Genomic DNA, 23,458 nt, shown 5'->3' with positions numbered 1-23,458 from the left:
ATTAAAGTGAGAACCTGATGGTTTCTCAGGAAAATGTCTACAAAGTAACTCCACTTGTTATACAGTACAATACATTTCACCTGAAGTATGATCCCCAAATCACATTTTAAAAACACCAAAAAGAAACCTACCAATCCCAATAAATAAAGGGAAGAAAGTAACTTACGAAAAATAAAGCAGTAAAACATGACAATGAAAGCTATGTAAAAGCTATGTATTAGTTATGTAAAATTAAGCATTATCTAAAATTAACCAGGTATATAAACACATCCGTACATAAGTCATAATTCGGCATAGTTTGTAGAGCTGGCAATCAATTGATTGCAATAACTATTTTAGTTATTAAACTATTTTGTGCAAACTTTTTACTGCATGATGTCAACGATAAACAAAAAAAATTATTATTAAAATTTTATTTGATTTGATTTTTGTTTGTTTTTATCAGTTTTTTAAAACTGTATTTTAGACCTTAAGGGTTTTCTGTCTTATTTTGTACTCTATTTGTGTAAATATCTATAATATATGGGTTTGACATATCTGAGAATGCAATTTAAAGCATGACTTCAAGTGTACTGACGAATGATTTTATGTACACATATCCGTTCCACCATCACAGATCAAATTGTCAGTATATGGATTATCCCAATTCACTAGTCACAGACAGAGATTCCTGAAACGAGGAATTCATCAATCTTTCCTTGAAAGTGACCTAACCATTAAAATCTAATCTATGGGCGTGAAAAGCTCAGGCTTTTCTATGTCTACACTGAAAAAATTCAACCCACTAAAACTGAAAAGGCATAAACTTAATGATAGTGATTTCATCCCATTTTAATAACAGTTTCAATCCCTGTAGCCAATAATGCTTTAACCGGTTGAATTTTGAACCACTCTATGATCTGAGAGCAAACAGTTATAGATTATTTAGTGTCCATTACACTGAGGTCTGTCTTTCTCTGGTGTAATGTCTGGAGGTGCAGGTAGATATGACATGAGATATGAAGATTACTAGGTGCTTCTTGAGGCCAATTGATGTGTTGTTTTTGTCTGTTTATTGAAGGTTTTACCTTCCGCTACGAGGTCTAGCTCAGTCAGTTAACAGTTCAGCCAAAACGCAAAGCCCCCTGTGACTATGTTTTATCCAGCAGGTCTAACAATACTTATTTTTTGGTGTGCATCCATCCTTTAAAGTCTAGACAACCAATGAATGCATTGCCTTCCAGACAACTGCCAAATGCTGCAAATCTTCCGCCCACTGTGCTGCGAAAAGGATTAAACGGTTAATCACTGTCACTCTGTGAGGCAAATGGAAATTGCTGTTAAATTTGGGCAAATTTCTCTCAATAAAAACTGTTTGATGTTCAGTGCGAAAGAAGATTATAAACACTAATAAACACTTTATATCAAAATGTTACAAACTCACAACTCACCACTACATTTTAGTTTTTAACAAACAGAAAACATAACATTACATATTGTGTATTCTGACTCTTATATTGTCATCCGGTAAGATGATGACTTTACCTCACGGCGTTGAGCCTCTCATCAGAGCAGGGCTGAGACATGGACTTGTCAGTGGACTCAGTGTTTGCCTGCTGGGTGTTATTCAGGGTTAGAGATTAAATATGACCCTCTCTCATTAGACAAACATCACAGTCCCAAAGGACCTGCCTTTGAGCGGGATGCTGTCTGCTTAGCTTGAAATCAGCACAGAACATGAGATCACGTTTAGATGCAGCTCACATGTCTCTTTTAACATGTTGTGGAAATAAATGAACATGTCTGCTTATGGTCTGTTTACAGCAACGTGGACACGGATGAGCTGTGTGGTAAGAGTTCACACTTGTTATTGTCACTAATACTGGTTCACTGTGATGATGACAAGATGCTTGAGGCTGAATTTGGGGTTCTTCTGAACCCTCTGGAGACGCACTTCAGAAATGACAGTAAACCAAGGAGGAAGCCATGAGATCCTTCAAGAAATCTAAAGACTGACAGTGGTTTCACCAGTAAAAGTGAAGCACTCACAAAAGTTTCTTGAATAAACAATAGCATATTTAAGGCATCTTTACAGACTGCCTAGAGGTTCTCCAGGGTTCTGCCTCAGGTATCTTTTGATTTTATTTATTTATGTTTCTGTTCAAATTATATTCGACTTGAAATGTATTACACTGTTTTATATACAGTAAATATGGGTTATATTTATATTTATTTATAAAAAATAAATTATATATATATATATATATATATATATATATATATATATATATATATATATATATATATATATATATATATATATATATAAGGTTTGGTTTAGTACAATTTAAAAACACTGTACTTTTGAACTATTCATTAGAGAATACTGAAAAAATAATATATATATATAATGTCACATGATCCTTCAGAAATCATTTTGAGAACTCAATTTAATACTGGTTCTCATTATTATAAATGTCATTATAAGTAACAGTTGTGCTACCTAATATTTTTGTGGAAATCATTATACTTTTTTCAAGATTATTTGATAAATTCAGAAGAACAGCATTTATCTGAGATAAGTTAATTATTCATTTTATACTTTTTTTGTATTTTTATCTTTCTTACTCCAAACCTATGAATGGAAGTGAATCACAGTTTCCATAAAAAATGTTAAGCAGCATGCTTTCAACATACTTATAATAATAAAAAAAAAATGATTGCGCAGCAAATAAGCATATTAGAATGATTTCTGAAGGATCATGTGACAAGACTGGAGTAATGATGCTGACAATTCAGCTTTGCTCCACAGAAATATATATATATATATTTATAAAAAAAACAGTTATTTTATATTGAAATAATATTTCACAATATTACTATTTTTACTGTTTTTTTTTTGTTTTTTGTTTTTTTTGCGCAGCCTTGATGAGCATAAGATACTTATTTAAAAATGTGTTTAAAAAACTAAAAGAAAAGAAGCCTACCAGTCCCGATAAATAAAGGTTAGAAAGTAACTTACGAAAAATAAAGCAGTAAAACTTTACAATGAAACATATTTTACGGTAGGTCTTAAATTATTGTATTCAACTTTGAAATTATCCATACATTCTTATTCTATGTTAATGCATATAATTATTTCCATTATATCAAATGACGTTTGAAATGTGTTTTTATGAAAAACATTGTTGCATGTATCTTAATATTTTAAATAGTATAGTCTCTCTTTCTGTTAGAATACTTCTCTCAGCATCTTGGAGAATATGAAAATGTCCTCGCAGCCTTGGAAGACCTGAACGTATCCATACTGAAAGCCATGGACAAAACCAAGAAGGTGAGTTGCCTTCATTGCCTTTGTTCACCAGATGGACTTGATATCAGTCACATACTTGACTGAAACCACGTCTATGAGAAAAGAGTATGTCTGGCCATCCTCCAACTGGAAGCGATGTTAGCTGCATACTTACGTAACCTTTGTGTATTTATGTGGCTGCAGTCATTTGTTTCCACTCTCAGTGTTTGTGGGTGGGGGGCAGATAGATGTGATACCTGTAAGCACTAAAATTAGTATTCTGCATGCATTCCTGGAGGCTTTCAGTGTCTTATCTTAATCACACGCAGCATGTTCTCTGGCCCCTAATGCGGCCGTAGGTGTGTAATTTTCTCAGAGTCGCAATAAAGCTGTTGAAGCTGTGCACTCTGGGAGCTCTGAGAGTGGATGAAGGTAGATCTGATCTAGTTCAGACACACATCTGTCTGACACACACGCACACACACAGACACACACACACAGTCTGTCCTCAACATGCTGCTGGAGAGATTTAAATATGATAAAGTGCTTTAATCATTTTTAATTATTAATGTCGGTTTTTAGATAAATGGATGTTATCTGTCAAGAATCAAAATCAAACTATTATGTGGCTACAAATCACAGCCCTTAAAGAATTTGTGTTTCTCACACATACAAAATTGACTAATTGTAAATTGTAATCACTGCAGTGTACCCATGGTTCTTCACTCAGGGGTACACCCGAGTTTGAATTAGCGGAGGACTGATGTCTGACAACATTTGGACGTCACCCACTCAATTTTGAGTTACCTACGAATCTTTTCACTTGTATGACTCTATAAACTATGCTCAAGCTATCATTTTATTAAAGACTGCTACACCACAGTCTTCTAATAAAAGTAGCTTAATATTAGATGATTTAATACTTAAAAATTGTTTAGAAAAAATAATAAAAACAAATGTTTTAATTAGAGTAAACCATGGAGTTATTATCATAAACTAAAATGTGAAATATTACTTGAAAAAAAATACAAATTAACTGAAATAAATGTATATATAAAACCCTAAATTGAAATTAATACATACATACATATACAACACCTAACTAACATATATAAAAAATAAAAATAAAAACCTTGGAATAAAATGCATCAAATGCATTAAACAGGTAATTTTATATTTAAAATACAGCTAATAAATATTTTCATTCATAGTTTATATTCAAAAACAAACATAAATATTAAGTAAATATGTAGTATATATGTATTTCACTATAATAAATAACTAAATAAAAAAATAATTTGAGAGTCAACACTCTTGTATGGTTTGTAGCACAAAGGTTTAATATTACTATATCTGTTTTAATATTACTATCCAACTATCCCTATGTGCTACCAACCATGCAAGAAAGTTGATTTTCATTTATTTATTATCTTTTTATTCTACTAGTTATTTTCCTATAACAGCTAATGAAATAAATCTCGCACATTGACAGAAAATAGCTTTTTCCGCATATAAAAATAGGGTGGATGGTGATAAACTATGATAAAAAGATATTTATCACATTAAAGTGGTATTTTCTAAAAACTACTAACTACTGTCACATATTTGAAAAATGTATATAAAAATCTCAATACTTTAGGGTTGTTACTCCCCAACACTGGCCTCAATTTCCAACAAATGTTCATGTACAAACATTTAACAGAGGTCTTATATGTTTAAACTGTGATTTATGGACAATAATGAATATTTGTTAATACGTGATTGTCACAGTAATTAACTCCAGTAAATAACTTTAACGTGCTTGGTTATTGCACCACAATAATTATTATCTTTCAAACAGTTTGTGTTTTCGACAGATGTATTGATTGAGTTATTGGCCGCAGTCTTGCTCGTATAGATGTGCAGTGTTGTCGGTGGTTATCAGCACTGACATTCTGGTCTGAACAGTGGCGTTTATCATGCTGAGTGTCTGATGTCAGTAATGGGCACAGTCCACACTGACCATCAGAGGAGCGCGCAGGTACGAGTCCCCACCGAGCCATTTAACCCAGACTGTCTGCTGCCTCGCACAGATAATGAATTAGCCAAGCGCTGACTCCAGGCCCAGCAGACATGCCACTTAATGCATGTGAGCCTCTCAGAAATGAAGTCATCGGAATGAAGGGCAGTGCTGTGTCATTTCATTATGCCGCTTGATTAGTGAGGCAGACAGAGGACGTGAAACACAATTAATGAGTTCAATGGGACTTTTTTTTTTTTTGTAAAAGACTTCTGACATTTGCTTCTGTGTTATAATGTATATGCTTAAAGCTTCAGCATTACTGTGAGCAAGAGAGCAGTAAAAACAAATGCGGCCGTCTGATGTGCAAATTGTGATTGATTATTTTATCACTGCATGGTTTAAAGGTTTATGTATGTTGACAGGTGCTGTTTTTGTCCAGACAGAGTTCTTTTTGATTTGATACTGTTGTGCAATGTTCAAAGAGCACGAGGAATAACACACTACTCATTTAGAGGCAAGAGCACAGTTCACAGTATTAAACCTCAAAGAGAGGAACAGAGCAAGACGGAAAAGAACATCATTTGAAAGCCTGTGCTTAAAATATTTACACAGTGGTGTCATTTTTTTTAACCTCCAGTGTTAAAATTATCCACTAATCATAAAATATGTAAGGCAAAACACATTTCTAGGCATTAAAGTAATATTTAATTGTATTATATTTAATATTATAATTATTGCATTCCTGTATTGCAAAGGTGGATTTTCAGCATCATTACGCCAGTCTTGAAGGTTATTTGATCCTTGCCACTCAAGAAACATTTATTGTTTAAAAAAATTTTACTGCTTCTTTTGTGGACACTGTGAAATATATATATATATATATATATATATATATATATATATATATATATATATATATGTATTTCAGTATTTTTTGTTTTGTTTGTTTATATAACGAAAGTTCAAAAGAACAGCATTTATTTGAAATCCAAATCATATAATTTGTAGCAATGATGAATTTGCAATGAAATTTAAAATGTAGAGTTTTGTACAAACTTTTGCTATAACACACATTAAATATAAATAATACTGACACGAGCTAATGTAAAAGTGAATAAAATTGTTGTTTGACCACATTTAACATGTACAGTTCTCTCTTTTGAGAAAATGGACCACAATTTTGGACCAACTGGACCACTCTCACAGTGAATATTTATAATGTATTTGCTTATTTATTCATTGAAATAAAAGGGTAAGGTCTTTCGTACCTGAACCAATTTCTTGTTTTAATAGGAAATGTTTTCACAATGGAAAGAAAACCATGCATCTCCATATTTAAATGGACAGTTCACCTGAAAATGAAAATTATGTGATTAATCACTCACGCTCATGTCGTTCCAAACCCATAATACCTTCATTCATGTTCAGAACACAAATTAATATATTTTTAATGAAATCCAAGAGCTTTCTCACCCTCTATAAACAGCAACACAACTATCACGTCCAAGGCACAGAAAGGTAGTAAGGACATAATTAAAATAGTCCATGTGACATCAGTGGTTCAACCTTATGTTTATGTAGCTCCTAGAATATTTTTTGTGTGCAAAGAAAACATAAATAAAGTAATAAGTGGCCAAAACATGCTAATCACACCAGGGCCGGCTCCAGGCATGGGCAGGGGTGGGCTGAGCTTACCCAAACGACTGGCTTTTTTTTTTTTTTTGGCAGAAAACTAATCTGAAGTGGACTGTTAAAGTTTAAGCTATAGATTGAGACTGCCCAAACAATCATAAAACAACAACAGAAAATTGCAGCCCTTTTCTTTTAGTAGCTGAATGCAAGTCGCACTGAATTCACAGAGTTTCAGTCTGTTGCAGAAAAGCAGAGGCTGTCAACGTGCAAAAATGGACAGAAATATTTGCACGCTATCATGGGGAGTTTGGGAGTTATGAGGAGTTTAATGCACGAATATGTATTATACCATACCAATGAAATTACCTCAGCAGTTTTAATGTTCTAAAAGAAGAAGAAGAAAAAACAAACATTGCATGGGGCACGAGCATAAAATCATCTAAAATGTATGTAGGCTATACAGTTGAAAGATTACCCCTTTTGACTTGCTGTTAATGTTGAACGTATGAATTAGTTACAATAGCAACAGTCAACTCGACTCTATTATCCAGTGATGCAAATTATTAAACTTTTTTTTTGTCAATTTTTTAATTGAAAGTCGAGCTGTCATTTATAATTATTGTGATGACAATAGCATTTCTCTGTCTTGCGTTTTCAACATAATTAGGAATACAAATAAAATTGAATGGGTGCATGCATATCTTAAAATAAAAATATTATTTGCAGTTCAGACTGATCACTTTACCAAAAAATATTTTATTTTATTTTGTTTTGTATTTATTTATTTAGTTCCTTTACCATTACCATAGTGGTCTGGTCTTAATATTTTCCTCAAAACAATAGTCCCCCTAATAGTCCAGATGTGATTATGGCATGTTTGGTATAAATAGAAAGTTAGTTGAAAAAATCACTCAATCACAAAAGATCATTGTTGTAGAAACAATGATACAGAGAAAGAGAACAAAGAGGTTGTATTTATTATTATTATTCAATAAAGAAAAAAAGTTTAATTTGATGTGACAGTGCATGATATTCTAGGCTGCCCATGAAAGCGTTTTTTTTCAGTGTACATATAACAGCCTTTAATTAATATACTACAGAATATCTAGACTTTTTCCCCTTGCAAATCACCCCACCACACATACACACCCCATAACAGGAAAAATGCCCACCTAGGATATCTGCCAGCCCACCCTTCTCTAGCTGTCAAGAACCGGCCCTGAATCACACTCTGTCTTGTGGTGAGAAAAAATCAAGGTGTTAACAAAGGTGTTTTCTTTGATCTCTTTCTTCACACCACTTGGGAATGTGTACGTCTCTATTGCATGAGCTCCAGTAATCATGAACAATAACAGATAGTGATGCTGTTTGGCAACAAATAGTGTTGTGTTTATTGCATAGGGCACGAGTGGGTGTGCATACCAGCTGCTGTGATGCATCTGGTATCTGCCCTCAGGACAGGACGCTATAAACAGCAACCACACTTCTGAACATCCCACTGTGAGCGCTCATATCATCCAGCCAATATCTCTTGCATTCAGGTGGAGCCATGACAGATTTATAGCTCAAATATTAACAAGAATGTTTTTATATTGGTGATTTGATCTCTAAATGGTGTTTTTTTAATAAGAATAGTCCATTTCGGCTTCACACTTATGTAACAGCTTGTCATTGAAAACAATGGAATATTATTTATTACTGGATTTATTTGGATGACTTATTTTCAGTCTTAAAAAGCACTGAGAGCAAAATGAATGTGCATGCATTATCGTCACAATCAGTGTGATTATTCCGAAGAATTTAATTGTGATTCATGAGGTATCATTTGCATGCTGCAGACACTTTGTATTGATTGTCTGAATGTGTGTTTACGTGATTGGCTGCTGTGTAAAACGTTGTCCTCGAGCTTCGACGCTGGAAGGAGAGATTGGTGATGTTTGCTGCTTGTTGAACAGCCTTATGCAGATCTTGGTTGCAGTGATTCATGCTGAGGTTATTGTAAAGGTCTGTGTGTTTAACCCACTTTGTAAATACACATGTGTTGGTGGATCTGTTGGATTTGTGACTTGTAAACATCTTGAGTCAGTTCATAATAGACATGTTGTGCTGTTTCATAACTGGATGCTCAGAAGAGTTATGTGTCCTGTTAGCTGGGCGATGTTCTTGCCTTAATAATGGCTTTTCTTTGTGACAGAACACATGTTGCTTTGGCGTGCAACATAATTATAGAGGCGGCTGTTGATTTCTAACATTGAATAAGCGATGTACCATGTGCAAATAACATACCCGTGCAGCCTTGCCTTTGAGACTGCGAACGGGAAACAAAATCTCATCCGAAAAGATAAAAGAGGCTGATTGAAAGCCGTGATGCATGGACTATTTCAGTCATGTACCTGGATTGCAAGTATAGTGCAAAAACCTACACTGAGCTGTCTGATTTTATTTATTACAATTTGTTTGGGACAGTCAATTTACATCCTGCTACAGTGAATGAATGTTACTTTTATACTCTTAATAAGATTCATATAAAAATTCTACTGTAATGTAGTATATCCATTCAAATGTTGGGGTCATTGCGATTTTTATTTATTTAGTATTATTCAAGGATGCATTAAATTGATTGAAAGTGAAAGTAAAGACATTAATACAGTTACAAAATATTTTAATTTCTAATAAATGCTGGTTTTTAGGAACTTTATAATTATTATATAATTATCAAATTATCCTGAAAAAATATATCAATTTCCATCAAAATATTTTGACTGTTTTCAGCATTGATTGTAACAAATGATCAGCAAAGTTTTAAAATATATTATAATAGAAAATACGTATTTGAAGTTGTAATAATATTTCACAATATTACTGTTTTTACTGTTCTTTAATTAAATGAACGCAGCCTTGGCGAACACGAGACTTTTGGTAGTGGATAATAATTATTTTATGTTGTTGTTATATTATCTATCTATCTATCTATCTATCTATCTATCTATCTATCTATCTATCTATCTATCTATCTATCTATCTATCTATCTATCTATCTATCTATCTATCTATCTATCTATCTATCTATATATATATATAATTATAAAATACACATCAATAAAATTATTAAATAAACTATTCATATTTTAGTGCAACTGAATGCAATCTTTGCCTTTAATTTGCAGGACTATCAGGAGGCCACACATCTGGAGCAGTTTGTGACACGTTTCCTGTTGAAGGAGACCACCAGTCAGCTGCAGTCTCTCCAGAGCTCTCTGGAGTGTGCCATGGAGACCACAGCCGAACAGACCCGGCAGGACAGGCAAGCCACCCAGAACACACGCGTACTTTTATTTAAGCATACAGTTTCTACCATACATGTGGAGTGAGCAGGAGATATTGCATATTTTCAGTTCATTGTCTTCAGAAGCTGAACGTCAGGCTCTTTCAGGAGATTGTCTGTCTGTGTGACAGCAGAGCAGGACTCGCAGTGGTATTATCATAACATTGAGATATGTTTGACTTGATACAAATCACACATTGTAGTATTATAAATGCCGTTTGGGTTCTTTCAATATAGCTAGACTGTGACAGAATTAATGATGAAATATTAAAACGACACTGTATGTTTATGTTGGACACTGACAAAGTATGCATTCTTTCAAATCTAATCAAACATACACTTCTGAAAAAAAAAAAGTGAATAATCACATTTTTGTACAAAAATAAAATAATAATCTCTTATTCTCAACAAGACTGCATTTATTTTATTAAAGATATATTTAAAACGTAATATTGTGAAATATTATTACAATTAAAATTAACATTAAAGCAACTTAATTATTCCTAGCCTTTGGCCGGTAGTATGTGAAGACTTTATTGACTGTGCACTAAAAGCAATCACACTCCCAAAGCATCAAACCTCTAGCATTTTAAGTGATATTGAGTGGATTTCTTCTGCACCAGTGTACATGTAGTCTCCACAGATCTAAACATACACTGTTGAAAATGCATGTAGACAGCAATTGTGCACTGACTCGAGCAAAGGGGATTCTGTGCACAGCCATCCTTGCTATTGAATATCTAGAGCATCAGTGGCATTCATTGTTAATAGACCAGGTGACCAGCAGACCATTGACCCAGGCCTTTGTTTTGGTGCAGAAAGGGGATGGATGCCAGATTAAACCGTCACCGAATCAACAGAACCTGTGTGTGCATGCGTGTGTGTTGTGCTTGATTAGCAGCTCATTTTGAGCTCGTGCGTCTCTGACTGCATCTGTGTGCTGAAGAGGTTCTGCTGCATGGTCCACAGTGGGGGTCAGCAGATCTTTATAGAGCGCAGAATTTGGAATACAAAATGAGCTGATTTGTTCCAGCACCTGAATGACTGCATGCTAGAGAGCGCTGCGTCCCTGAGATCGTATATTTGTGTGTGTGTGTGTGTGTGTGTGTGTGTGTGTCACAACGTGCCCACTACCTCTCCTCCCTCTCAGTATGCAGCAGCTGTGCTGCTCCGATCACCTTATTATCTTAAGAAAATTAGCTGGAGCAGCTGGCCTAAAGAAATGAAGGATGCTGAGGTTTAAATGGAAGTGCTTCCTTTTCTTTTTCTGTCTGTACTTAAAACCACTCTGGCTCTGATACAGCCAATCGCTTCCTAATTAATTGGTAAATGTAAATTACCTCATTATCGCCTCTGCAGGCGGTATGGTGTGTCTAACTTAATAACTATGCACCACTGAAATATACAGCATTTACTGCAGTTATTAGTAAAAACAGAGGCAATTACAGACACTATTTAGGGGGGCTCCAGCCTATCCTGTGTTTAATTTCAGCTCTATTATTTTATAATTTAAAAAAAATATATATATATTCTTCAAGGTACTTAAAACAGTTTGAGGATATGTAACACTGAAACTTATCCTACTTTTTTTTTATAAAACTTAAAGGGACCGTTCACCCAAAAATGAATATTTTGATGAACTTAAAAAATATATATATAGTTTAAAGAATGTTGGTAACCAAACAGTTACTGGTAGATATTTACCTCCATAGTGTGAATAAAAAAATAAAATAAAAAATTAATAAATAAAATAATAATATGAAAGTGAGTTGTCTTTCCTGGTTAAATAAATAAAATTAAAATTAAGTTTGGTTACCAACATTCTTCACAATATATATATATATATATTATTTGTTCATCAGAATAACATTCATACAGGTTTGGAACAGTTTAAGCGTGAGTAATTGATGACAAGTGTTTTCAGTTTTGAGTGAACTTTCCTTTTAATTTTGTTACATTAGGTTTTATCTTCCTTATTTTCAGAGAAGGATTCTGTCACCATATTTTCTTATTTACAGTGTCATAAATTATAGTCAACATAAAATACAGGTTATGATAAACTTTTGGAATCTACAATAAATTCCCAGTTGTTAACATTAGTTAAATATATTCTATAATGTGAATGAAAAAGAAAAAGAACAATACTTTATTGAATTTATTAATCCTATAGTATTTTTTAAATATTATTTGATCTATTAGAATTATACACTGTAAACTACCATTTACATTTTTTTTATTTTATTTTATAAGCTAACAAGTGCTAAGTTTAAAAACACAGAATTGATAATATTAGCTAAGCTGTTAATTAATGTTAACAAGAGACCATATTGAAAATGTTACCAAAATATGTTTAACTTCACAATTTTTACATTAATTGGTAACACTTTATAATAACTGCACACTATTAATCATTAATTAAGCATTAGTAAACAGATAATTCATAATTTATAAAGCATTAATATACAGTAATAATCAGTTTATAAATACAGATATAAATGCTTTATTCTTGATTTAGAAGCATATCTATAATGTGTAATTTCATACTTTATTCATGATAAATGTATCATTTCTCAATGAAGTATAGCATTATTTGTGATTCATAAGATCACAAGAAATGTAGTAAATTCAGGTAGTTATAAAGCATTTAGTAGTGGTCAGTTAACTATTTATGTGAGCTCATCTAAAGTGAGTACTAATTATGCCTTGTAAAGCATTTATAAAGGGTATTTAAAGGCTCTGTTATTTTCTAAACAAAAAACAGAAACAAACACAACACAGTGATACAGAACATAGAAATATTAACAGCCTTTGAATCTCATTTGTAAAAGCTTTACAAGGCATAAATAGTCCTCACTTTAGATGAGCTCACAAAAATAGTTAACTAACAACTACATGATTTAACCCTGAATTACAGTAGAAATACATGTTAATAAACCATTTATTAACACTATAAGTAACTATTACTATATGTCTGAATAAAAAGATGTATGAATGCACATTTAAATAGTTTATTAATAATTTACTTACAATTTCTAAGTGATCTTATGAACCACTGACAACTCCTTAATAACTGGTGTGTAAATAATGCTATACTTAATTTAGAAATTATAAATTGATCATTAATAAAGTATGAAAAAACAATTATTAAATACATTATAGATATGCTTTTAAATCAGGTATAAAGCATTTATATCTGTATTAATAAACTGCTTAGCATGCAGTTATTATAAAGTGTTACCCATTAATTAAATGTACTTGTTTAATGTTAAGTCATCAGATAAATTAATGTTTAAACAATTAAGAGATATATCATGATTTATTTGTACAAATTTAGTACAAAGTGATTTAGTACATTTGAAATTATTTCACATTGGAACATGTCTTTATATCACAGTGGCTTTGGTCCTATGTCTCCATCTCTCATCCTATCACAGATCTTGATGTTGCTAATAAAGCTGAACCAAGTCTGCAGCCTCACTCACAATCCCATGAGCAGAGCACACTCAAAATATCTTCACTCCTGCCATGCCAAGTCCCCTCTGACCTTTATCTCGGTTGAATGAGTTTTGACAGAGCACATATATACACAGTTAAAGGGACAGTTCACCAAATATGAAAACTCATCATCATGTCAACACAAACCCTTTTTATCTTTCTTCAATAGAAAACAAATGGAGATGCAATGCAGAATGCTCACGCTGCTCTGACAAAAACTGTCAGGATCCAAAATGACACTTGGTTACACTTTATTTTAAGGTGTCCTTGTTACAGTGTAATTACACATTTAAGTACTGAGTAGTATTACATGTTTGGCTTAGGGTTGCATGCATGCAAAAATACAAAATGTATTGTCATTATAATAGTAATTACATGTAACATGTTTAACAAGGACCCCTTACTAAGTTGTTACCAGGCACTTTTAGTTACATTTAATTGCATGTTATTTTAAGTCAAGTTAAACTGTAATTTATAAAAAAAAAAAATATATAAATTTTGATATTTAGAGTGCTTTGTCCTTACCTACTTAAATATTTATATGTGACCCTGGACCACAAAACCAGTCTTAGGTGTCTGGGGTATATTTGTAGCAATAGCTATAATACATTGAAAGGGTCAAAATGATACATTTTTCTATTATGCCAAAAATCATAAGGATATTAAGTAAAGATCATGTTCCATGAAGATATTTAATGAATTTCCTACTGTAAATATATTAAAACTTATTTTTTGATTAGTAATATGCATTGCTAAGAACTTCATTTAGAAAACATTAAAGGCAATTTTCTCAATATTTAGATTTTTTTTTTGCACCCTACAAGATTCCAGATCTTCAAACCATACATCAATGGAAAGCTTACTAACTCAATTAGATGATGCATGAATCTACAGGGTCACAAATTTAATTTTATAATTATTTCTATTTTCTATAAACGAGACGAAATATTAATAACATTATAACATTTTGTTCCGTCTCGATTTGGTTAACGAAAATGAAGACACATTTTAGCATTGTTTTTATCTTGTAAACCACATTTAATTTTGTTTTTATTTGTCAACCATATTGTATCATACATTTAATTATAGTCTTCATCACATGACCAGCAATTACCTTGCGTCTTGTCTCGTTTTTGTCATGTGATAAAGGTTCGTTGACAACAGTATTTAGTCATAATTTTCGTTGACGAAGCAACACTATTCGAATAGTGAACGAATAGTCTCAGTTTTAGATGTCACGCCCACGGACCGTTGGCTAAACGTCTGATGCATATGGGACACAAAAGAAGAAGCACTTCAGGAGTGTCGAAGTTGTCATCGGACTGGGTGAACTATCATAGACAGTAAAAGAAATGGACACAGCGACCCCATTGGAACTCAATTGAGACAATTGAAGCCCATTTTTAGCGTTTTTTTAGCACTTCCGTTTCTGACGCGCAGACTCAAACGAAGCTTGACGACATCAGCAACCTGTCTGACAGATGTAAATCTGCTAGTAGCTGTGTGTGCAAACTGCCATCGTTAATCTTGCAGAGACGGCGAGCTTGAGCGGGGAGTTCTTTGTCGTGAGTGAGCAGGAGTAAGTATTCTGATTAATTATTTTGTATAGTATTTTAAAATGTACCGCCAGTACGCCATATTAAGTTAATTGCCTACGAGCTTCTCCTCCTGTCTGTACGGTAATGCGACAGAGAGTCGCGTGGTTATGACACAATCGTTAGCCTATTTTTTACAAAAACTGTTTCTACTGGGCCATAAAGTAACATAGAAGGTAGTGGAGCCCTTTATACGTTGTCTATTTTTAGAAATAAATAATGGACAAACTGAGTCTTTAAACGCCTCAGATGTAAAGTTATTCGCTGTCAAAGTGACGCCAAAATGAATGGGAGTCAATGGGAATGCTAACGCAAGTGAAGTTCTGCTACAAGATGGCAGCCCCCACCCGACTTCAACTTCCGGTCGACTTCCTTGCCGCCTGTGAATTAAACAGGATATCTGGGAGACGTGTGTGTCGCATTCTTTAACGTTCTACCTGGAAACAAAAATGCTGTGGTGCCAAACCCCCTCACGAAAGAAGAATGCCATAGTGTTAAAAACTGTGACGACGAGCTCTTATCAGGATCAACTAAATGCTGGATATTTAAAATTATGTCAAATATTTAAAGGTTACGCCATAGAATCTTTAAAATATGTCTGAGAGTTTTAATCACTGATAATCACACTGTTATTGTGGTGACATCTCCACGCCTCGAAAAGTGACGATGAACAGAACTATATGTGAACCTTTTTTTGATATGTCGGTCAAACGGCCTCATGGGTGGGCCTTGGCCAATGAATGCTACCAAGCCTGCACGTCTTCAGCAGAAGTGAGAAGTGTTTATCACGTTTGAAATCCGGATATTTATCATACAAACACGCATGGATTCACTACAGGGGGACTTTATTCACCCCCCAGAGCCGTGTCAGGGATGTTTTATTATAGATTTGCGCACTTTATTTCACGTCTTCTGAACTGTTGACAACAAACACCGCTTACCCCCACTTGAAAGGCTTGGAAGAGCAAGTACAATATTTAACATTATTTAGATTGGATTATCCTGAAAGAGGAAAGTCACACACACCAAGGATGCTTCGAAGGTGAGTAGAAGATGGACAAATTTTAATTCTCGGGTGAACAAATCTTTTAAAAATAAAATCATTCACGGTTGGGAACAACATGAGGGTGAATGAATGATGACAGAATTTCCTTTTTTGAGTGAACCATCCCTTTAAGAAATGTTTTCATAATTTTTTTCCAAGCACAGAGCAAACCTGTGCTACACACATGGCTACACACGCGCAACCTCTTATGTCACCATGCTTTTGTGTCACAGTTGACAGTGTGGAGTTTCATAACATTAGTGTTTTTTAGACAGCATGCATACACATTTTGAGCCCAAAGGCTCTGAGATGGCGAGGCCTGGCATTATACGGCAAGCTCATTGTGTACTGGTCAGTGTGGATTTATTCCCACTGCGTTAGATGTGCTGAAAGTGGCTGGTGGCCAGAACAAATAGAAATAGCGTGGTCCATTCTCTATTCCGTCTGAAGCGTCGACTCTCTGAGAAGCAGCACCGCACACAGGGATGAAACAGGGATGAGCTTAAATCCGAATCCAGAGCTCACAGGAGCGCTCAACCCATTCACAGCACAGCTTTCATCTATGTGTGCGAAGCAGACCATTACCAGCTATTAGGAAAAAGCACTGTTGATGATGTACCTCCATTTTTGTTTTTCACACTGCTTCATTTCCATATAATTTCCTGTATGAGAAGAGGCTGGTCTCTGGAGAACAGATCGTTGGGTCTGTCGGTTCAGATCCATGGGTTCCTGCAGGTGTCTGGATGTGATTCCTGCTGAGTTTTAATCACCTGTGTGGCTCTAGCTGATTCATTTGCTTTTGATTTCAGTGTGCTGATGCAATTGTGAGCCATTTTTAACCACGGAGGGTAAGCTTCCCTCAGGACGTGCGTTGTGCAACAGTGTCTTTAGGGATAATGAGCAACCAACTGAGCCTTAATTTTGACACCTGCCTGCCTACATTTATTTCATTGTCTCAAGAGTTAAAATAGATGGAGCATTCCTCTGCTGCTCGAGAACAGCTGAACAATAGATACAATTAGATTGCACTTAATCATTTTTCACTCCCACAACTGAATAGTGAAATGGTATTCAGTTCATAACATATAATCTTTATGAGTGTTTGATGGCACATGATTACTTCCTAATAAAAGTTAAAAGTACTAAACTGTACAAACAGGTCCTTATAGCAAAATAAACCCTAACCGGATGACCAGGATTAAGTCTTAAGTCTAAGTAAGAAAACTGCTGACTTATTTTGTACATTTTAATTGGTAGCAAAAGAGAGCAGGGCAGAAAGATCTTGTGCAATCGAAGAGGCATCAGTGAGGTTGTGATGTTTAACCTTGTGCGGCCCTCATTTGGGAGTCACACTCAGGGTCTTCACGGTCATAAGTGACCGGACACCTAAAATGTAACTTTTTTGCCCCCCAGTAAAATCAGTGGAATATATTTTTATTCAATAATATTTTTTCTTTTGTATTTTGAGAAAATTTTAAGGTATTAATTCATATTTATGCAATAATTATGAACAATTTTTCTCATAGAAAATAGTACATAATTTTTTTTTCTAATTTTTCTAAATTATTTTCGAATTAATGTTGTATTTCAGATTAAACCAGAGACTAGGCCTTTCAAATACACTTTTTTGAAGATTTTTTAGCGCCACCTGGTCAGAGCAAAGAAAGAAAAACATGTAAGTGCATGGTGCAACCACTTATTACCAGTATAGGAATCTATAGAGAGGCTTGTGAATTCCCTTATTGTTTTTAGACATAATTGCTTACTCATATTAAGTAGTGGACTTGAATATATATTAATACATTCTAAAGAGTACTTTTTGTATATTTTTTTATATTTCTTCTGTTATAAATAATGATTTCATGCATTATTTGCATTAAAGTTTTTGCATTATGATTGCAATCAAACCTGAACATATTGTTCAGTGGCACACAGCTCCTGCAAAAAAATAAAAAATAACAATCCTCAGAATGGTGCAAAGGACCAAGTCTGAGTTTCTAAGTGCACTGACAAACCCAAGAGGCAGCGCTTGCTTCTCATCGCTGTTTTACAGACAGCAGGTCATAGGTGTGTGTGTGTGTGTGTGTGCGCGCGCGTGTGTGTGTGTATGTGATTATTTAGAGTGTCATACCTTCACTGCTGTTAGATTTTCTCTGCATTATGACTGAATTATTGAATGGATTTCACATTCTCAAAACTTTGCTCCGTGTTACAGACACAGTAGTTCATAGGTGTCTATGTGTAAGTATGTGTGTGTGTGTGTGTGTGTGTGTTTGTGTGTGTGTGTGTGCATCTGTGTGTGATTGGATGTGTCAATATCACACTCTTGATGTTTTATAGTGTTATCCCTTCACTGCTGTGCACTTTTTTTCAGTTTTGTGATCGATTTGTAGATTGTGTACACAAATATTCTCTGAATTGTTGTATTTTTGTCTATTTCCCATTCATTTCCTATGGACGGTCATTTTTGACCGAAGACCATGAGTGTTACTATTTTTTTTACGCCCACTTAGACTGTTCGAATCATGCCCTCAATTTTTTTGTGTGTTCACACCCCAAATGCCATGAAGGTCACCGCATTTCATATCATTCCGATGAAGCTGTGATTTTTAACATTTCAAAACGTAAAATATTCCGGTCAGAAATGGCCGAAGACCGCACAAGGGTTAAGAACTGTTTTGATGCCAGAAGAAAATGTTGAAGCATTTGCATGTGAATAGACGGTGTTTTGTTAATGCAATTCATTTAGATGCAATGAACAAATGATATTAGCATAGGCATTTCAGTTTTTGCTGCAATGAAAAGCCCTACATAATGTAAGAATATAACATGTTTTAAAGGCAGGAATCACTATTATTATTTTTTATATGGGGTTGGGCTATTAAGAACGATGAAATAAGTTAAATAAACCTATAGACTTAGTTATAATGGGACCTGAACCATCTTTGGAGGAGCTGTTAAGAATCCTCTCAGAACACTACATCTTTATTGATGTCCAGCTGGGCTGTGGGATTTTTACTATATTTCTTGACAAACTCTGTCACTTTTGACTCCATGCATTCTTCTAGCAATTATCTGAACTCACTGTCTGTCCATTAAAGAAGTAGCTACACGTGTTTAAATATAAAAGGTCATCTTATAGTCTGAAGAACCTTTTTGTGCAATGGAAATATTCCATGGATTTAAAATATCGATGCAAGGTTAACCTTTATTTTTAAGACTTAAGTCCACCTTTCTGAAATTTCCCTGTAGAGGTCGTTTGCTGGAGGAACACTTAACAAATCATAGTTATATAGCTGAAGAGGTTTGAGTCATGTTAAGCGAGAAGCTCCTTCCAGGTCATGGCACCAAAAACTCAGGATAGTCAGAAGTAAAGACCAGGATTTTCACTCTTCAGCGGGATTCTTTATGGAGAACCTGCTGTTTCAGTCTAAAGGCCCTGATTTACTTGAAGGAAAATCAATGCATGGTACTGGAGGGATGCCATTTCATACAAAATCAGGCCAAAAAAAAAAAAAAAACAGCTTGGCAAAGTGAACTTTGCACAAAGGTTTGTTCCAGCTGGTAAGAACATATGAAGTACCACTGGTCTGCACGGCGATTACAGAAATCTTTTCAGGTTCATTTCTTTTGTTCAGTCCATCAAGGTCAGTCAAGACTAGAACACACTGGAGAGCTGCTTTAAAGTAATTCTCAATGAAACAATGTTTTTTCATGTTTTATATTATTTTAATATTATTTGTTATTTTTGACCTCCCATTCCAGAATAATCAGAAGCTAATAATGAGCATCTGCTCTGTGTGATTGTGTGTTCTGTCTCGATCACAGACAGGGGCCTGTGAAGCCAGAGGTTCTGCCCATTCAGTGGTCAGGAAGGAGATCTAATAGAAGACTTCAAAGGAATAACAGCTTGTCTCCGAACAACCCACTTCTGAACCTTGTCAATTCAGGTGATTATTCTGAGCCTCAGTGCTCTGGAGGAAGGAAGGGGCACATAACACACACCCAGTGGGCACGCAGCTGACAGCAGATCTGGAAAGAGGGATTATGGGACAGACTCCAGAGAAAGAAGGGGACAGTGAAGGTGACAGTGTTAGGTGGAACACATCTGTGCTTGTGTTTATTGCTGGTAGAAAACATGGTGAGATTATCAAATTAATAATTGCTGGCGAAAAAACGCTCCCAGTACAATTCGATTCCAATTCAATTACATTCAGCCAGAGCAAGTTGCTCCTAGAGCCATATGTTAAGAGAACAAGAGAGAGCTGCATTTGTGTGCTGAAATGTGTGTTTCTGCAGGTCTGTATGAAGAGGACAATCAATGGATAACTCAGATCAACAGACTGCAAAAGCTGATTGACCGTCTCGAGAAAAAGGCAACAGGCTACACAAATGATTTCTGTTTTTCTCATTATAATGCTTTCTCTGTGTCTGTCATCACTCTTCCTTCTAACTTTACAATTCAATTGAGGGTAAACGTCATGGAACCTGTCAAGAACATGTTTCAGTCATATGGTCATATTATTAAGATATAAAATAATATATAAAGTCTATTTCATAGCATCACTGAAAAGAGAACTTGGTAATATTTATTTTACTTTCTCTAATTTATACTTCTTAAACAATTGGCTAACACTTTATTTTAAGGTGTCCTTAAGTTACATGCATTTTCTATTATAATAACAATAAATTATGCGTAGTTACATGCAAGTAACTCTAAGACAAACCCTAATTATAACCCTAACCATATAATAAGGACATGTAGTTAATTAATATTACTCAGCACTTATATGTGTAATTATACTGTAACAAGGGCACCTTTAAACAAAAATTACATTACAGTAATGAGAATCTAATGAAAATCACTGATGAAAATAATGGAAACTGCTGAATAAATAAACATATAAATAAAATAAAAATAAAAACATACAAAAAAATAAATAAATGCCCAGATGCATTACTGTAATGCCAATGAGATGCATACTTTGATAAGAATGATATTTGCATTACGGTAATATTAATTTTTAGGTAAAATATACTCCATAGTCATGCAAAAATTATTATCTTAAAAAACAGATGGAATTTTTTTTTATGCAATATATAAACACTCATATTTTATTTAGATTTTTGTTGTCATGAGATTCAAACAGCGATGTGTGTTTTCTTCACAGGAACTGCGTTTGGAGCCGGTGGAAGAAGAGGTGTTGGAAAGCTCAACCAAATCAGTAAGTCATTTATGGTCTTCCTGTATGTCACCGTATTCTCAGAAAATCACTCACGTCATTCACCGCAGAGGCCTGTCGTCTAGGAAACAGGATCGAAAAACTAGTCCCAAGTTATTCTTTTTGATTTCCTTTTTTTTCCTCCGTCTATCACTCTTCCTCTCTCATTTGGCATCAGGACTTTGAGAGAGCTCTTCTCTGAGGCTCACAAGATGCTGTTGACAGACTTTAAATAGGAGGTTTGTGTGTCTGTGACTCGGTGCTTGTGAACGACGGGGAGAAGAGTGGTATCCAGACCCCTGCGGAGACTGGCTGTAAACACAGTTATGCGTCACTGCCGACAGAGACACAAAACAACATCATATTGGACATGCTGAAGCATAAAATTACACACAAATGAGTAGCTTCTTTTTCAAATAAGACTCCCACAAGGCTTTTTTGCAAACATCCTTTGCACAAACGAATGTGTGATCTAGCAGTCGGTTTGTTATGAGTGATATTTCAAGTCTGATTTGTTGCATTTGCGTGTATCACATTCTCAAACGTCCAAATGAAGACGCATTTATCTCTCCATGGGCTATGAAACTCTATTTCATGGCTGAAGTTAAATAGTCTCTCATCAATTTGTCATTTGTCGGTTACCTGAACAGACCGTGATATTCACTAGCATGGACTATATGCATGGAATAACAATTTCAGCATTGCTAATGCGTCTGTATTTGTGTTCATTTCACATTCTAGTCTGTGATTTATGTTAATAGGACTGATTATGCTCAAAGCAGATCTCCTTGATTTGAGGATACTTATAAAGGACAGTCTTTCTGCTTGACATTACATTTATTTGGAGCAGATAAATATGGGAATTTAATAGTTTGGGATGCATTGAGCAAAACCAGCATTGAAACAAAATGCGGTTTTCCTCTGTGTGTATTTGTAGAGAGAGTTAGTTTGTGAAAGATGGGAAATGGAAATAGCACAGCGCCTGTGGAGAGGTCACTATGTCCCGCAGGGTACAAACTCTCAGTTCCTGTTCTCTTCAGTTCCCATTCACCTGTCAACAGCCTGTTTTATAAAAAGTAGCTATTATGACGTGCGTCTTCATGGCTTTACCTGATGCTCGAGACCTGAGGGGTTTCTCTTGATTCTCACAGCGATCTGAGTCACAGCACCATAGGTGGGAATTTTGATGTTTTAGTCATGTTTTAATTCGACCCCATCAAGCCCTATTAGATTCAGAGCTCTATAGTGTTGATCTGACATCTTGTAACTATGACTCAAAAAGCCCTGTATAATTAATACATACAATTATTTTTTTATAATAAATATATATATATTACACACACCTTACACATACTTGTTTGGGGCCTGTGAATTTTCTTTTTTCTTAAAGACATTAATTCAAAAGTTATTCAAATCAATGCTGTTCTTTTGAACTGTATATTCATCAAACAATCCTGGAACATGACAAATATAATAAGCAGCCCCTGATTGTTTTCTACACTGATAATAAGAAATGTTTCTTGAGGATCAAATAACAATATTAGAATGATTTCTGGAATTGACTGGAGTAATAATGCTGAAAACACACCACATAAAATTAACTACTTTTTAATATATATTTAAATGGAAATCCAAATATAATATAATATAGTTATAATCATTTTTACAGTGCCTCTCACCTTGTCTTTTTGATCCAGAGTCAATTTCAGCTTGTAGATACGTTGCATATTATCTCTATCTTTTATAGGGAATATTTACAAAAATGATCAAATATATTGTCATAACAAAATCTTTAAAGGGTTAGTTCACCCACTTAAATACAAATTCAGTCATTATTTACACACCCTCATGTCGTTCCGAACAAATAACAC

At 34.4% G+C, this 23,458-nt stretch overlaps 1 protein-coding gene across 1 annotated transcript in view; it reads left to right on the top strand.

The window, feature by feature from the left end:
- The window catches only part of necab1 (N-terminal EF-hand calcium binding protein 1), a 32,801-nt gene that overhangs the window by 5,708 nt on the left and 3,635 nt on the right, over positions 1-23,458 (top strand). Inside the window, exons 4-9 of the mRNA XM_052584928.1 lie at positions 1,804-1,829; positions 3,216-3,313; positions 10,073-10,209; positions 20,194-20,315; positions 20,665-20,741; positions 21,537-21,590. Of these exons, the coding sequence (XP_052440888.1) occupies positions 1,804-1,829; positions 3,216-3,313; positions 10,073-10,209; positions 20,194-20,315; positions 20,665-20,741; positions 21,537-21,590 (514 nt within the window). The remainder of the gene's footprint in view (positions 1-1,803; positions 1,830-3,215; positions 3,314-10,072; positions 10,210-20,193; positions 20,316-20,664; positions 20,742-21,536; positions 21,591-23,458) is intronic.

The sequence above is a fragment of the Carassius gibelio genome, chromosome B19, assembly GCF_023724105.1.
Source record: "Carassius gibelio isolate Cgi1373 ecotype wild population from Czech Republic chromosome B19, carGib1.2-hapl.c, whole genome shotgun sequence".
Classification (NCBI taxonomy): Eukaryota; Metazoa; Chordata; class Actinopteri; order Cypriniformes; family Cyprinidae; genus Carassius; species Carassius gibelio.
The sequence above is the reverse complement of the archived record's forward strand: the minus strand, read 5'-3'. Positions and strand labels throughout refer to the sequence as shown.